The sequence below is a fragment of the Poecilia reticulata genome, linkage group LG22 (genome assembly GCF_000633615.1).
Source record: "Poecilia reticulata strain Guanapo linkage group LG22, Guppy_female_1.0+MT, whole genome shotgun sequence".
NCBI lineage: Eukaryota > Metazoa > Chordata > Actinopteri > Cyprinodontiformes > Poeciliidae > Poecilia > Poecilia reticulata.
The window spans coordinates 5,616,603-5,628,558 of NC_024352.1; the positions used below are offsets into that span (position 1 = coordinate 5,616,603).

An 11,956-nucleotide genomic window follows, 5' to 3' on the forward strand; every position below is an offset into this window, starting at 1 on the left:
TGTGTGTGTATGTACGCACGTTTTTTACAGAGTAGTTTTATCCACCTCTGCTGTTTCTAAAGACAGACTGAAGAAAATCTGTTTCTCCGTATTTGAGCGTAAACGTTTGATAATGTTAAAGTCGTGTTGGTTGATTTGTATTTTTCTGTTTTCTAATGCTTTCCATCATGTCTCCCTGTCATTGTCCATGATTTTCCTTGTTTCTTTTCTCTCTCTCTGGTTTTTTTTTGTTGTTTTGTTTGTTTTTCATCTTGAAGCATTGCAGACCGCTTGACACTGCGGCGGAAACTGAACTGCAAACCTTTCCGTTGGTACATGGAGAACGTCTACCCCGAGCTGAGGTGGGATGATTTAGTAAAGGAAAGATTTTGTGTCGTCTGCATTGGTTTTTGTAGGAGGAAAAAAAAATAGAGTTGCACTAAAGTCTGTGAGCTAAGTAAGAGTTAAATTCTGTTGTTTTTTTWAAGACGTTTTCTGAGCTATGAGGAAAAACCCACATGGGACTAACAATCTTAGGTTTTTCTCTGCTGAGAGACGTGAAACAAAAGAGGAAGGGAGAGGCTTTCCTGATTTATTTAAGATGTTAAGTTTCTTCTCAGGGTTTTTCTGCTTGTACTTTTAGATATTTCTTTAAAATATCTTAAGAACTCCAGCTAATGTCAACAAACCTGTACATTACAGCTCTGGAAAAAATGAAGAGACCACTGCACTGAACCCCAGTGAGAACCTCCTGGYTATCCCACCAATTATTGATTGCTGTTATGAATAAACTTTTACACTTCCTTGCAAACATATTCACTTTTTGTCACATTAGAACTACAAATTTCAATGTATTTTGTTGAGATTTTATGGTGTATTGAAGAATAAACGTACTTCATTTAGAAAAATAGAAGATATATAAAAAAAAATGAAAATCTGAAAAGTGTGCCTGGCATTTATATGTAGGCTTTGAAATCCTTTCAAAGTTTTTTTCAGATTGTTGCTGTAAGCCTAAGAGACGGAATGAGCCAAATTGACCTTTTATTTAATTTTAAAAACAAATATAGACGTAGCTGAATTTCCCTTGATATAACTTTAATTCTGAGATCAAAAGCCTTTATTTTTACTGTCTGGTATGTTAAAAATAATTTACTTAGCCTGGAAAAAGTAATCGTACAACTCCAAAGAGGTTAGCAACCCACCAAGTTCAAAACCAGTCACCCAGATGTAGCCGACTTCAGATGGKAACGTTTGAATTGATTCATGTCGGGATCTCAGAAGCTTATGCTGCTGACCTCTTCCCCRCTGCATGGGCTCCAAATAACTGGACTCTGACAGAGTAACTGTATATGTCCAGAAGAGCTGGCTGTAACAAGACACAGTACTTGTGGAGCGAAGCAATTACTCTGTACAGCTATCCATCACCGGAGTCGATCTGCTCTTTATTGTTTGTAATAAGATCGTTTCATCAGCCTTCCTCCTCGCCCTCTCCGGTTCCCGCAGGGTCCCTGAGCAGGAAGCCGTGTCCAGTGTGCTGAAACAAGGCGGCATGTGTCTGGAGACCCGTGGGAGGGACGGCCTCGGACTGGCGGAGTGCCGCGGCGCCGGAACCAACAGGCCGCAGTCGCAGGTCAGGAGACCGGGAATGAAAGTTGGCTTTCTAAAAGTACTTTAAGTTTCAGCTTCAAAGGGATAGTATAGTTCACTTCTGTTCCYTCATCAAAAGCATACCTGGAGTGTTGCCGTGACTCAGAATTGAGAAATCCATTCAACTGTGCAAAAYGCCTGGGTGGAACTAGCTCCACCTTCAAGAACGAAGCTCCTTCTCAGAGCTGCAGTTTACAAGCTTCYGCCTCACAGAGCAGCGCTCACCCACTCAGCTCCTTCAGACTAGCCAGCAGTAATCAGCAAACACCTGGTGGAGCTGAGCATCTGCTGAGCTCTTGATGCTTCTCAGTTTAAAGCTGGTAAAAACTTTGTTAAAGGGTTAATAAAGGAGCCATGTTGTGATGACTTCCTGAAGGCGGAGTTTCAGAAGGAGCAGAAGTTTTTAAAGAGACAGCAACGTAGTTTCAGCGTGTTACATTACAAAGTCAAATTTCTTTTAAGTCATGTTTGATATGTACAGGCATTTTTTATAACAACTGGAGGTAACATAGTTACTTTATTGTGCTATAAAATGGCACTGTGTCTGRCAAATACATGATACTTTAAAATATAACATATGGTTCCAGTGAAATTATTTTCATTTAGATCATTTTTTTATACATTTTCAGGTCAAAATGTTTATTGTTAGTTTATCATTATTCGTGATTTTCCTGGGTCTCCTTAATTGATCCTGTTTGGTTGTTTTCTTTTGTTTTGTATCCAAAACAAAATTCCAATTCTAGTCTGCATAAAAAATTTTGAATTATCTGACACAGACAGATAAAATATTAGCTGTGTAGGTGTAATTCATTTTTACAATATGTCAAATTATATTAATARCAACAAAACACTAAAATATGTGCAATTTAAACAATTTAAGCTAATTAATCACTCATTTAAGGCGTCTTTAGTCATCTTTAGGTATTTAAAAAAAACATGTAGCATTTATTCATTTCAGATAATTCAGTTTATTGCAATTGAATCAGTTTTATTTTGTCCAGTTTTGTTCAGTCTAATTACGTTTCATTTTGTCAATTTCCATTCAGTTTAATTAAATTCAGTTCAACCCAACAGAGAAAACCACTTTGGTTGCCAAAACAGTGGTGGGAGCAACAGAGCTGTCGAGTCCTTTGGGAAATATGGCAAAATGATTTCATTTCAATTCAGTTTTATTCGCCTGAAAGAAACACAACTCCTGTTTTGCCAGAGGGGAAAAAAAAAAGGAGAGTAGCAGCACTGCTGAACCTTGTTCATGTCAGTTCAGTTCAGCTGATTGATTGAAGGACCCTGCTGCGGTCAGAGTCAATATTTCCGGCACACTACTTGAAATTTGTCATAGGTCAGCTTTGGGAGTGAGTCGGTTAAATCAGCCTTCCACAGATCACTAACTAAAGCTCTGGACCAAGAAACGTCCTCACAGTTCCTTCACGATTAAAGATTTGATCCTATGCGTGTGACACTGTAGCATACAACGATCTAGCAGCAGCTAAACTCTGCTATCATGCAGCTTATGGACACATGTAGGGCAACACGTGKTATTTACCACAAGTCAATAACAATAGACATGTGATCAATATCATTGGATTATATGGGTGATAGAACATTTATTAATTTCACTGAACTCCGATCCAGAACCACACGGCATTCTGGGGGATGTAGGCAGARAACAGGTTATAGCTGCTCAACCTCTCACGGCTGGCTCACGGTGGCATCTACTAATTCACTTTAGTGARTTAGTAGATGCTAACTCACTGATGTTAGTTGTTGCCAGGTAACTCTATGGTTACCAAGCAACAACCTGTTGAGTAATGTGCGCAGTAGCTGTTTCAGGTTTTGCCACTGTGCCTCATAATTGCTTGAAAATAAAAAAACAAAGGTGGGGAGTATAAACTGTAGATGAAAAAATATTTWAAATAATATTTCAGATATTTTAAACAAAAAAACAAATCCATAATTATTTATATCAATAAATATATCGTGATCTATTTTTCTGTCATCGTCTAGCAATGTGGAAAATTCCGTGACTTAAGCTTTTAAATGCTGATACACCACATATTCCACACAGACAACCCCTGCTGTGGAAGTGAGACAAGGGCTACTGAAAAGTCGCAACAGTTTCATGCTACTTTATGCAATTGCTCTGTCTGCGCTGTTGAAGAATTACTCACTTCTGCATGCTGAATGCTTGGAGTGAGCTAATTTCTTGACATTTAGATGCACACAACATGCTATGTCTATATATGMCAACATACATGGAAAGATAGGAAACTGTGACAGCAGCTTTAACTCCACAGGAAGTCTCTACAGTACACTGGGAATTTTTTTTTCTTAAACTTCAATTATTATGGGAATTTAAAATGCAACCTTGAATGTCACTTGTAAAGTTTTACTTTAAACGAGCCGTTAGTGAGAAAAATATATATCCCTCATATATATTCCTCTCTGAACTTAAGCTGACATTGCCTGGTGTCCACATCCTCAACTGGTTTCTGGGTTTTGCAGAAGTGGGAGCTGGTGGAGCCGCTGATTCGGCAGCAGGACCTGTGCCTGGCTATTTCTGCCTTCACAGCAGGGTCAAAGGTCAAGATGGAACTCTGCAACTCCAAAGAGCCCAGACAGGTAAGSCGAAGAAACACTGTTTAGCAATAATATGTTGTTCTTAAAACATTACAAAAATATGAGGTTTTAGCTGTGATKAATGGGTTTTTTGCAACTTGTTCTGTGTGTCTGAGCAGCAATAGTTTAAAATCTGATGTGTTTTTCAGCTAGCCAATGAAAGATAACTAAAACACAACATGTTAGTTTTGAGTTGAGGAGTCAAAAATATTTCAAAATCTTTGTTTAGTTATGCCATCATACTGTTYATGTTTCACAAATGTCCCATATACATTTAATTATCAGTATAACATAAAATGTATAATTTTAGATAAACATATGCCTGCAACCTCTTCTTCTTTAACAAGATTTATACTAACCCAGGATGGAGACTTGAGTTTTAGACTGGACTTATGCTCTAAATATTTGAATTTTGACTTAAACTCCTGGTCTAATACTCAAGTCTTATGCAAAATGTCAGGTATTCAGGAGTAAAGGCAATGCAGCAAATTTTACTGGACACAGCGTAACACTGTTGCGTAACAATGTTGGGCTATTAGTGGGGTATAAGAATAAAATGGTTCTTTCAGATCTGAGACTTGACTTGGACTTTCCCTTTAAAAACTTTAGGCCTGGCTTGGGCTTGGGAAGAATGACTTGTGAACGTCTCTGGTGTTTACCTCTAGAAACAATTTTAGTGAGTTCGGTACTTGTTTTATGCCCTTCAGTTGAGGATCTAAGTGCTACATGTGGCAATTGATCACTTTATCCTATATTCCAACATGCATGCACCTTCCAGAAACAAGTTTTTATTGAAACCAAAAGTATWTTTTTGTGAAATGGTTTCAGAAAGGGAAGTCGTTCAAAAAACCAAACCGCCAATATTGGGTCAAAGATAATCTGCTAAACACAGCAGCTGTGTTAAAATGACTGTTTCAAAGACCTACACTGTTAAGTCATGAATTAACAGTGATAACCCAGGTCCGGTTACTGGAAAGCCTGTAAAATCAAAACATTACTTTGACATAGAACATGTCTAAAGACGCAAAGTGGGCCAATCATGACCTGATCTATAGAAATGTAAGAACAACTTTTTTTGCATTGACTCAACTTAAATTGATCAGCTCATCAGTCTTTTTTTTATGCAAAAGTTCACACTGTTTGTGTAAGACGACTACAAACAACAAGCAGATGAGAACTGACTTTTATTCACTTGCAGCCTTTTATTAAACAGAATGTTTTGTTATACAATCCAAACCGCAGAAAARTGGTGATCAACTTTCACAGGTGTTGAGTTGCTCCATTACAATACATGTAGGCTTTCAGAAGGGAAGCCAGAGCAAAGTTTAGATCACTGTAAAGCCAGTTGCCAAAACCATTCCTGTCTAAAAAAGAACACCAAGTCCAGCCAAAGGTACAGAAATCAATGTTCAACAGATATTTTTTGCCAAGTGGATCAACTAAAGAAAAAAAAATAATAATAACAATTTTCTGACTATTTTCTAATCATCCGTGAGTTAGATCATGAAGGGATGTTTAGAAAACGAGGTAGTTTGAGATCAGACGTTGAGCTGCCAGCGGACCCGTGTTGGACCCAGTGACCTTATTTTACTAATGCAGATCCTGGCAGTGATTTTATAAATGCAGCAGATGAACAAGAGCTCTTAAAAACTCCAGGTCCTCCTTGCTCATTCCTTGTTCTCCTTTTCTTTCTTTCTTTTTTTTTTTTTAATGTTGAATGCGAACTTCCTACACGGGCAGAGAGTTCGCTCTGTTTGTGATCGATAGATGACGTATGTGCGGACGTCTTCGGACTCCCGCCAGGYCTTCTTACTTGGCCCGTCTCGATCCTTTCAGAGTTTTTTGGGAACGTTCCCCCATCGGCAATCAACCACTCAATGCTGATGGAGACATTTGGCATCTTTGTCTCTTATTCCCTAGAAAGAAAAGGGGGGAACAAAAAATTCTCCTCTTGACTGTGCACTGATCTTTTTTCTGCGCGCCAGCGGACATGTCATCCATCACCGGCATTACTCGGGCTTTTCGTAATCTCTCTCCTGGAAAACGGTCTGGAACGTTTATGGCTTTTCTTTCTTGCTGTTAATAGCTTGTAGCCACTTTCTGTTTTTTTGYTTTTGTTWCTTTTTAAATACCGGTCAGTTCTGCGTGGCTTTCAGAAAATATTGTTTATTTCTCCTTTGCAAAATTAAAGGCTGTGCATAAATGAAATTATTATAATTAAATCCAGCGCTGTGTAAAAGCCAGTAGATACCGTCCCCTCCCTCCTCGTCTCTCTGCGTTTTGCTTCCAAGAAGCCACATTCTCGTGTAATCTTTTAAAGTGGTTTTCGTCAATAGATCTCTGGGCTGTCTGAAGGTCAGTTCAAGTTTTCCCTTTCCAATTTTTTACTCCTCCTCCTCTGCGTCTGACCCATTTCTAAGGAATATGCTTTTGTCTGTTAASCCTCCTAACAACGACCAATGAAGTAAACAGGGTAACTTGATAAAGTATTCATAACCCTTGAACYTTTTCACATTTTATCGTGTTTAACCACAAACTTTAGTCTTTTTTTTTCTTTTGGGAGGATTTTTGACAGACTAACTCAAAGGAGACTGCAGTCTTAAAGTAGAAGCAAAATGGTTTTCAGTGTTTTTGAAAAGGTTTTCAAGCATAAATCTGAAAAGTGTGGGGGGCCGTGTCTATGCAGCTGCTACAAGCCGGCACCGCAAATCTTCTTGGGTGTGTCTCAATCAGCTTTTAACATCTAGAGACTGATATTTTTGGCCATYCTTCTTCCGAAGTTATCATTGTCAATAGGAAAAAAAAGGAGTATATTTCCACTAATAACAGTAACATAACAGTTGAATAATATACTTTTTATTAAATATTAGTATTAGTATTGGTATTGGTATCAACAATACTMGCTGTGTCTTTACTTGGTATTGGGTCGATACCAAATTTCCCAGTATTGCTCGTTCACCTCTGTTACATAACATATTATCCTRCATGCAGCTTCTCCAAACTTGCACTGCACCAGAAGTCACAGCAATGTCCTAGTTAAAGTTCATTTCCATCCCTGGTTCTGCCGTCCAAACATGCCGGCTCCTCCAAACGGGTCACCTCCATTCTCCCCCCAGCCCCCCTGCAGCATTACATATTTACTCTGACCGACACCCATCCACAGAGACACTTTATCTGGGATTTTAAGATTAACCCCTCGCTCGGCTGCAGACGTCCTCCATGTGACTCCATAAATCTGTACTTAACACTCTCGGGCCTCCAGTTCAGCGCCTCTATCCACTTATCGATTGAGCTAAAAAAAGGAGGCAGGCGCAGCGTCCTTTGCGGTCTGTGGGCACAAGGAACAAACTGTCTCACTGTCTGCAGCTTCTGGCTCGTTTTTCCCCGTCCAACCTGCTTCGCCGCTTTACGTGCAGAAGCTTTAAGGRGGAAAAACAGATTCATGAACAGCTGAATCGTGTGGAGGAAAGTAATCACTCGGGAGTCATTTTTAATGCATTGGTTGGAGCTACTGTGAGTATTATCACAGTTCTGGTAGTGGTGAAGTAATGGCTTTGAGAAAAGATGAGTAAAAACCTTAAAATAAATACATCTTYTATTGCATTATTTCACACCTTTAAAAAAAATACAGCCCATGTTGAGAAACAACTGTTTATGCGGGGGGAAAAAATCACCAGTGGGAAAAGTATTAATAAYCCTGCTGGCACRTCTGCACACTATGTGCCTCTCAGCATGCACTGTTGCTGCTGAATTCACGTTGTTAAAGTTTATATCATCCTTTTCTAGTTATACTGCCTGGTTAAGTATTTTTACTTTGCACCACATTTGCCCAGTCACATTCATAACACCAACACGCAAACCAACGGGAAATTTGAGGTCCGCATTTAAGGAAGCAGGAATTGAACCCAGAACGTTCAGATTGCATGACACTTTGACTTCCACTCTACCCACTGACTCAAGAGCAATAAACAGTCGGTCACAGTCCACTRTGGAATGCCCTTTGGGTCGCCACTGCCTCCAAAAAAAATAAAAAAATAAAAAATAAAAACATGGCTGAAACAAGGACACAGTTTGATCCCCAACACACACAAACACTAGTTATGGCCTAAAATATGCAAGCTAACATTAACCTTCTGGAACAACTCTGACTTTAAGCTTGTTGAAAACCTAAGAATAATGCTAAAGAGCCGAGTACCAGTTAACCAACAGATTTAAATGAGTTTGTCCAATTCTGCTAAGAAAAATGCAGCCAGAATGATCCCAATAGCTTATTGATGGCCCCTAAAAACCGCTTGCTCTGGAACATTTAACCAGATATTGATCCTGGTATCTATGATTAAGCCTGCTTGTATGTTTTAGGCACACTGTAAATGGAACAGTGAGGAGCGGGGCAAAATAAATAAACCCCACCACCTCCCAAAATGATAATTAGTATCCACAGATGTCATCTAAAACAAACTGTCCCCTTCCTGCTGCTGCTGCTGGGCGGCACAGCTGGATGCTCTGTGACTTTTCCACTCCGCAAACTGTTAGTCAGTAATTCACGCGATTACTCTAATCCAAGTCTGAGTCAGGCAGCATTACTCACTACTAACATGAACCTCCTGTGCTTACACACACACACTCACACACACTCACACCATGGAATACAAACCGGAGAAGTTCACCAGCGTGTCTGTGTAGTCTGAAACAGATTTTTTTGTTTGTTTGTTTGTGTTTGTTTTGTTTTTTCTCTCGTCTTTGCAGAAGTGGAAGCCAAAAGGCCCGGCTCTTCAACACATGGTGAGCGGCCTCTGCCTGGACAGCCAGAGCACCAGCGGACCCCTGGTCATCGCGCAGTGTCGCCCCCAGGTGGCCGGACAGTCGTGGGAGCCGCAAGTTATTGTCTGAGTGAGGAAGATTTGGAGTTGCTGAGGGACAGAAGAAGTAAAAAGAAAAAAAAAGAAGAAGAAGAAGAAAAAAACTTTACTTTTCTGATGTCAACCTCTGGCTGCTCGTTTTTAAGGCCTTTTTGAGGGGAGAAAAAATTTAAAAAAACCACCAGAGGTCTTGTGTGTACAGTGCTCTCCGTCCTTTCCAGGATGCTGCAGATCTATGTATTCTTATCTTTCCACTGACAACGTTGCACATTTCACTTCTTTGTTTAGGTTTCTACGATCTGCTTTCGTTGGAAGCGATTTGACGAGTGCAAACCGTTACTGTAGCAAGCACGCCGAGCTGCACCTTCGATCGAAGTCGCTGCTTTCGTAAAGCGGGGCAGTTTTAGCTGTGTACATAGGCCCTAAAAATATACAATAAAAAAATAAGGGGGAAAAAAATGGGAGCTTTTTATCGCTGATTAGCAAAGCACTGTCAGGACATTATTTATTGTTTTGCACGGTCAGACCCAAAGAATGTTTTATTTTTATTTTATTTTTTTCCTTTTGGTTTTGTCTCTATTAAATAAATAAAAAATTCTGTAAATATCTGAAACAGGTTATTGTTTTTTTTGTGTAAAGTAATCTCTATGTGGTTTTAAAAATAAAACGTGGCTAAAGAGACAATAGCATTGGGACCATTTGTAAAAATAAATTCCTTTGCTGCATAATTATACTGTTAATATTAAAAAAAACAAAATCACCATCGTGTGCTGTATTTATTTATTTGTATTATTTTTGCAAGTACCACATCTAACATATTCTCTCTTTCCTCCATGTTTGTTTAAGACCGGCATCCCCGTAGTATGATGCTGCCACCACCATGTTTCACTGTGCAGCTGCCGTCTTCAGTTTTCTTCCACACATAAGCCGGAAATTTCTGTTTTTGTCTAATCTTTCCAGTGTTCTGTTGTACAATTAAAAAAACGAAAATGCTGCACAAAAGTACAATATTTTTTATTATATTCTAAAATAAAAAAAGACAATATTTGAGGTGCTCCTGACTAGTAGGAGGAGCTGTGGGTCAATGCAGCTCCTCCAGAGTCACCTTTGACCCCACTGCCCCTGGTTTTTTTTATTTTATTAATTCTCCCCTTTTCTGGCAATATCCATGTCTTGGTAGATTTCTACTGAAGGCAATTGATTAGATTTTATTCAGGGGTGCTATAGTAGAGTGAGGCTTGATACAAATAAACCCTCCGAACTATTTGAATTGGTGAAAACTTCAGAAAACTTTATAAAAAAAAATAAAACATGGAGAGGAACAAAGACTTTTTCAAGGTAACACGTAAACACAAAGACTTTGTGTTTAGTTAGCTTGCCTGAATAAGGCTTTTTTTTTTTTTTTTGCTTTTATTGAGTTTGGGGGTTAATCTATTTTTTATTTTATTTTTTTTACACAGCTGTTAAATATCAGAGCTTCTTATAACTAATGGGGTTATGTCTCCATTTTTTGATTCTACCAGGAGCAATGGCTGCCTCACTCTGTTTGTAATTTCAAAGCTCCTGCCATCGATATTCAGAAGAATTGAGACACAGAGGGAATTGAGGGTGGGATTCAGAAACACATATGGGTTTATAGGGCTTTATACACAATATTTCAGCTGCGGTGGCTTGCTAACTTGGCAGGGAAACTATTCTGTCACCGTCTAATTCCTGGTGCTACACGAAATTAAGTGAAGAGAGTCCCAGACCAGTTCGAACGAAGTCTTGGAGACAAGATGGCTGAAGTCTTGGAGACGTGTCCTGACGAAACAACCGCTGTTAATAGATTAATAATTAATTAAATAAATAAATAAATAAATACAAGTGAAATTGTGAACATGAAACTCTGTTGGTGGCTCGTTAAAATGATGAATGGCTGAGTTTATGAATTTGATTACACTCTTAACAACCGCCGCAGCGTGATCTGCTATCTGGATGAGTCATGGCGGCAAGGAAGGTCATACTCAATTCATGGAAAGTTTGCCAGCTCCCAAGACAAAACGTGTCTGTTTTTAGGGGAGCAAATACCAAATGATTTATTTGTTTATTGATCTAGCATATTTCATTAAAGTGACGTGTGCTTCCATTTTAAAAAAATGCAAGCAAAAGTGAGGCCGAGACTCAATGAAAATTTCCCCTCGAGGCAATTAATCACCTCTGACACATCTGCATTTAAAAACCAAGTTCAAATCTTCTCTACATTTCATACATGAAAAAAATGACAGATTATGAGATAGCTATCTCACAATTATGAGATGTTATCTTGGGTTAGCTTTGGAAGAATGATGTAGCCTCTGGACATTAAAGAAGTCTACAAAAGCAACTAATCGTCTTTGGTTGAGAAAAACATTGACGGATGATGCAGCAGCGGCTTCTTTCCTTGAGAAACAGCTACAAGGATCCGAATCTGAATAAATTATAAATATGTTATCATAGACTGACGGGTTATTGGCACATTAAAAGCAGATGAAGAGGATGGTTGACTCTAATAGTACCTCGTTATCTCATTATAAGTCGTAATTGTGAGAAACAAGCTTTGTTTTTGTTATTTTCATCAGAGGAGCGGAAATGGGCTTCCACGGTGATAAACTCCCAAGTCTTTGAGGTTGGAAGTCCTCCATGCCATCACCGTAATCTCCTTCCAGCGATTCAAGTCAGAACCGCTACAGAACGATGACATCACTTCCAGTCAGAAAACCCATTATAATAGATGTAAACAAAATAATAATAAAACACAGACAAGAATAGTAATCAAAGGATAATTAAAGGATATATATTAATTTAATAGTAATTAAAGGAATTAATAAGAATAT

At 38.8% G+C, this 11,956-nt stretch overlaps 1 protein-coding gene across 1 annotated transcript in view; it reads left to right on the forward strand.

Moving 5' to 3' along the window:
- galnt16 (UDP-N-acetyl-alpha-D-galactosamine:polypeptide N-acetylgalactosaminyltransferase 16) overlaps positions 1 to 9,277 on the forward strand; it is a 49,946-nt gene extending 40,669 nt beyond the window's left edge. The window contains exons 12-15 of the mRNA XM_008398867.2: positions 258 to 341; positions 1,483 to 1,609; positions 4,129 to 4,245; positions 8,989 to 9,277. Coding sequence (XP_008397089.1) covers positions 258 to 341; positions 1,483 to 1,609; positions 4,129 to 4,245; positions 8,989 to 9,132 — 472 coding nt within the window. The 3' untranslated portion in view covers positions 9,133 to 9,277. The remainder of the gene's footprint in view (positions 1 to 257; positions 342 to 1,482; positions 1,610 to 4,128; positions 4,246 to 8,988) is intronic.
- Positions 9,278 to 11,956: the final 2,679 nt, after the last annotated feature.